The sequence below is a fragment of the Penaeus monodon genome, chromosome 23 (genome assembly GCF_015228065.2).
Source record: "Penaeus monodon isolate SGIC_2016 chromosome 23, NSTDA_Pmon_1, whole genome shotgun sequence".
Taxonomy (NCBI): Eukaryota; Metazoa; Arthropoda; class Malacostraca; order Decapoda; family Penaeidae; genus Penaeus; species Penaeus monodon.
Genome location: NC_051408.1, coordinates 23,021,505 through 23,022,512, shown reverse-complemented (window position 1 = coordinate 23,022,512; position 1,008 = coordinate 23,021,505). Strand labels below are relative to the sequence as shown.

Sequence of the window (1,008 nt, the reverse complement as noted above, 5' to 3'; positions counted from 1 at the left end):
TGCACACACGCACTCGGATACAGATCGCATTTTATATCTTATCCCTAAATCACTTATTTTTTCAGGCCCCTACTGTCCACGCACATTTGACGGCTGGTCATGTTGGAATGACACGCCGGCTGGAACAAGAGCCTTCGTCCAGTGTCCAGATTTTATCCCAGGATTTGATCCAGATCGTAAGTAACGGATTTCACATAAGATTAACGGACGCAGTACGTTAACTCTCGACTCGCGGCCCCTTGGCAATAACTGTAGGGGGTATCTGTAATTTGCTGGGACGTAGGAGCCAACGAGACCTAAGCCTAAAAGAAATTGTCATTGACGCATGTATTGTGCGGTATTGTGTTGGTGGCGTCTTTATGAATAAGATATGCGAAACAATGTCTTTTGCCTAGAAAATTCACCTAAAATATAGATAATTAAAAAGTGTATAATGGATAAAACGTAAAATGAAATCAACAGAGTAAAATTAAACTTATCACTTAATAGAAAACGTTAAAATAGATTAGATAAATCAGGAATCTTTACTACGCTTTATCAATTATATTATGTCATCAAAGTAAGGCAAAAAAAGTTGTTTGTCTTTACTTCCATCATTTATTTATAATGTAATTATCGTATTTTACAATTGCCACTTAAAAGCATTCAGCTATATCTACTGACGGAAAAAACGAAACAAAAGGCAAAACTCAAAACCATTATTATTCATATTAAACCAGCAACACACAAGAAATGAAATAAACCCCGAAAAACAAAAGCTCAGCACAAATACACTTAAAAAAGGGGCAATCTTAAATAAAACGAATAAAAAACAATTCTTGTAATACTGCAGACTCACTGCAAGACTCCATAAATTGTACGTAATAGAGAATAAAAGCACAAATAAAATGACAAACTGTGAACACTCCGGTTATCTAAAGGATAGCCTGCCGTAGATAACGAGCCGGTGCCTGTGCGCAAAAAAGTGAAGGTGGTTGACCCCACCTTATTTATGCAAACGAGGTCGTG

General features: G+C 36.8%; 1 protein-coding gene across 1 annotated transcript in view; it reads left to right on the top strand.

The window, feature by feature from the left end:
- Positions 1-1,008, top strand: part of LOC119587897 (calcitonin gene-related peptide type 1 receptor-like) — a gene marked incomplete at its 3' end in the record, with an annotated part of 193,512 nt that overhangs the window by 102,801 nt on the left and 89,703 nt on the right. Inside the window, 1 exon segment of the mRNA XM_037936603.1 lies at positions 66-176. Coding sequence (XP_037792531.1) covers positions 66-176 — 111 coding nt within the window.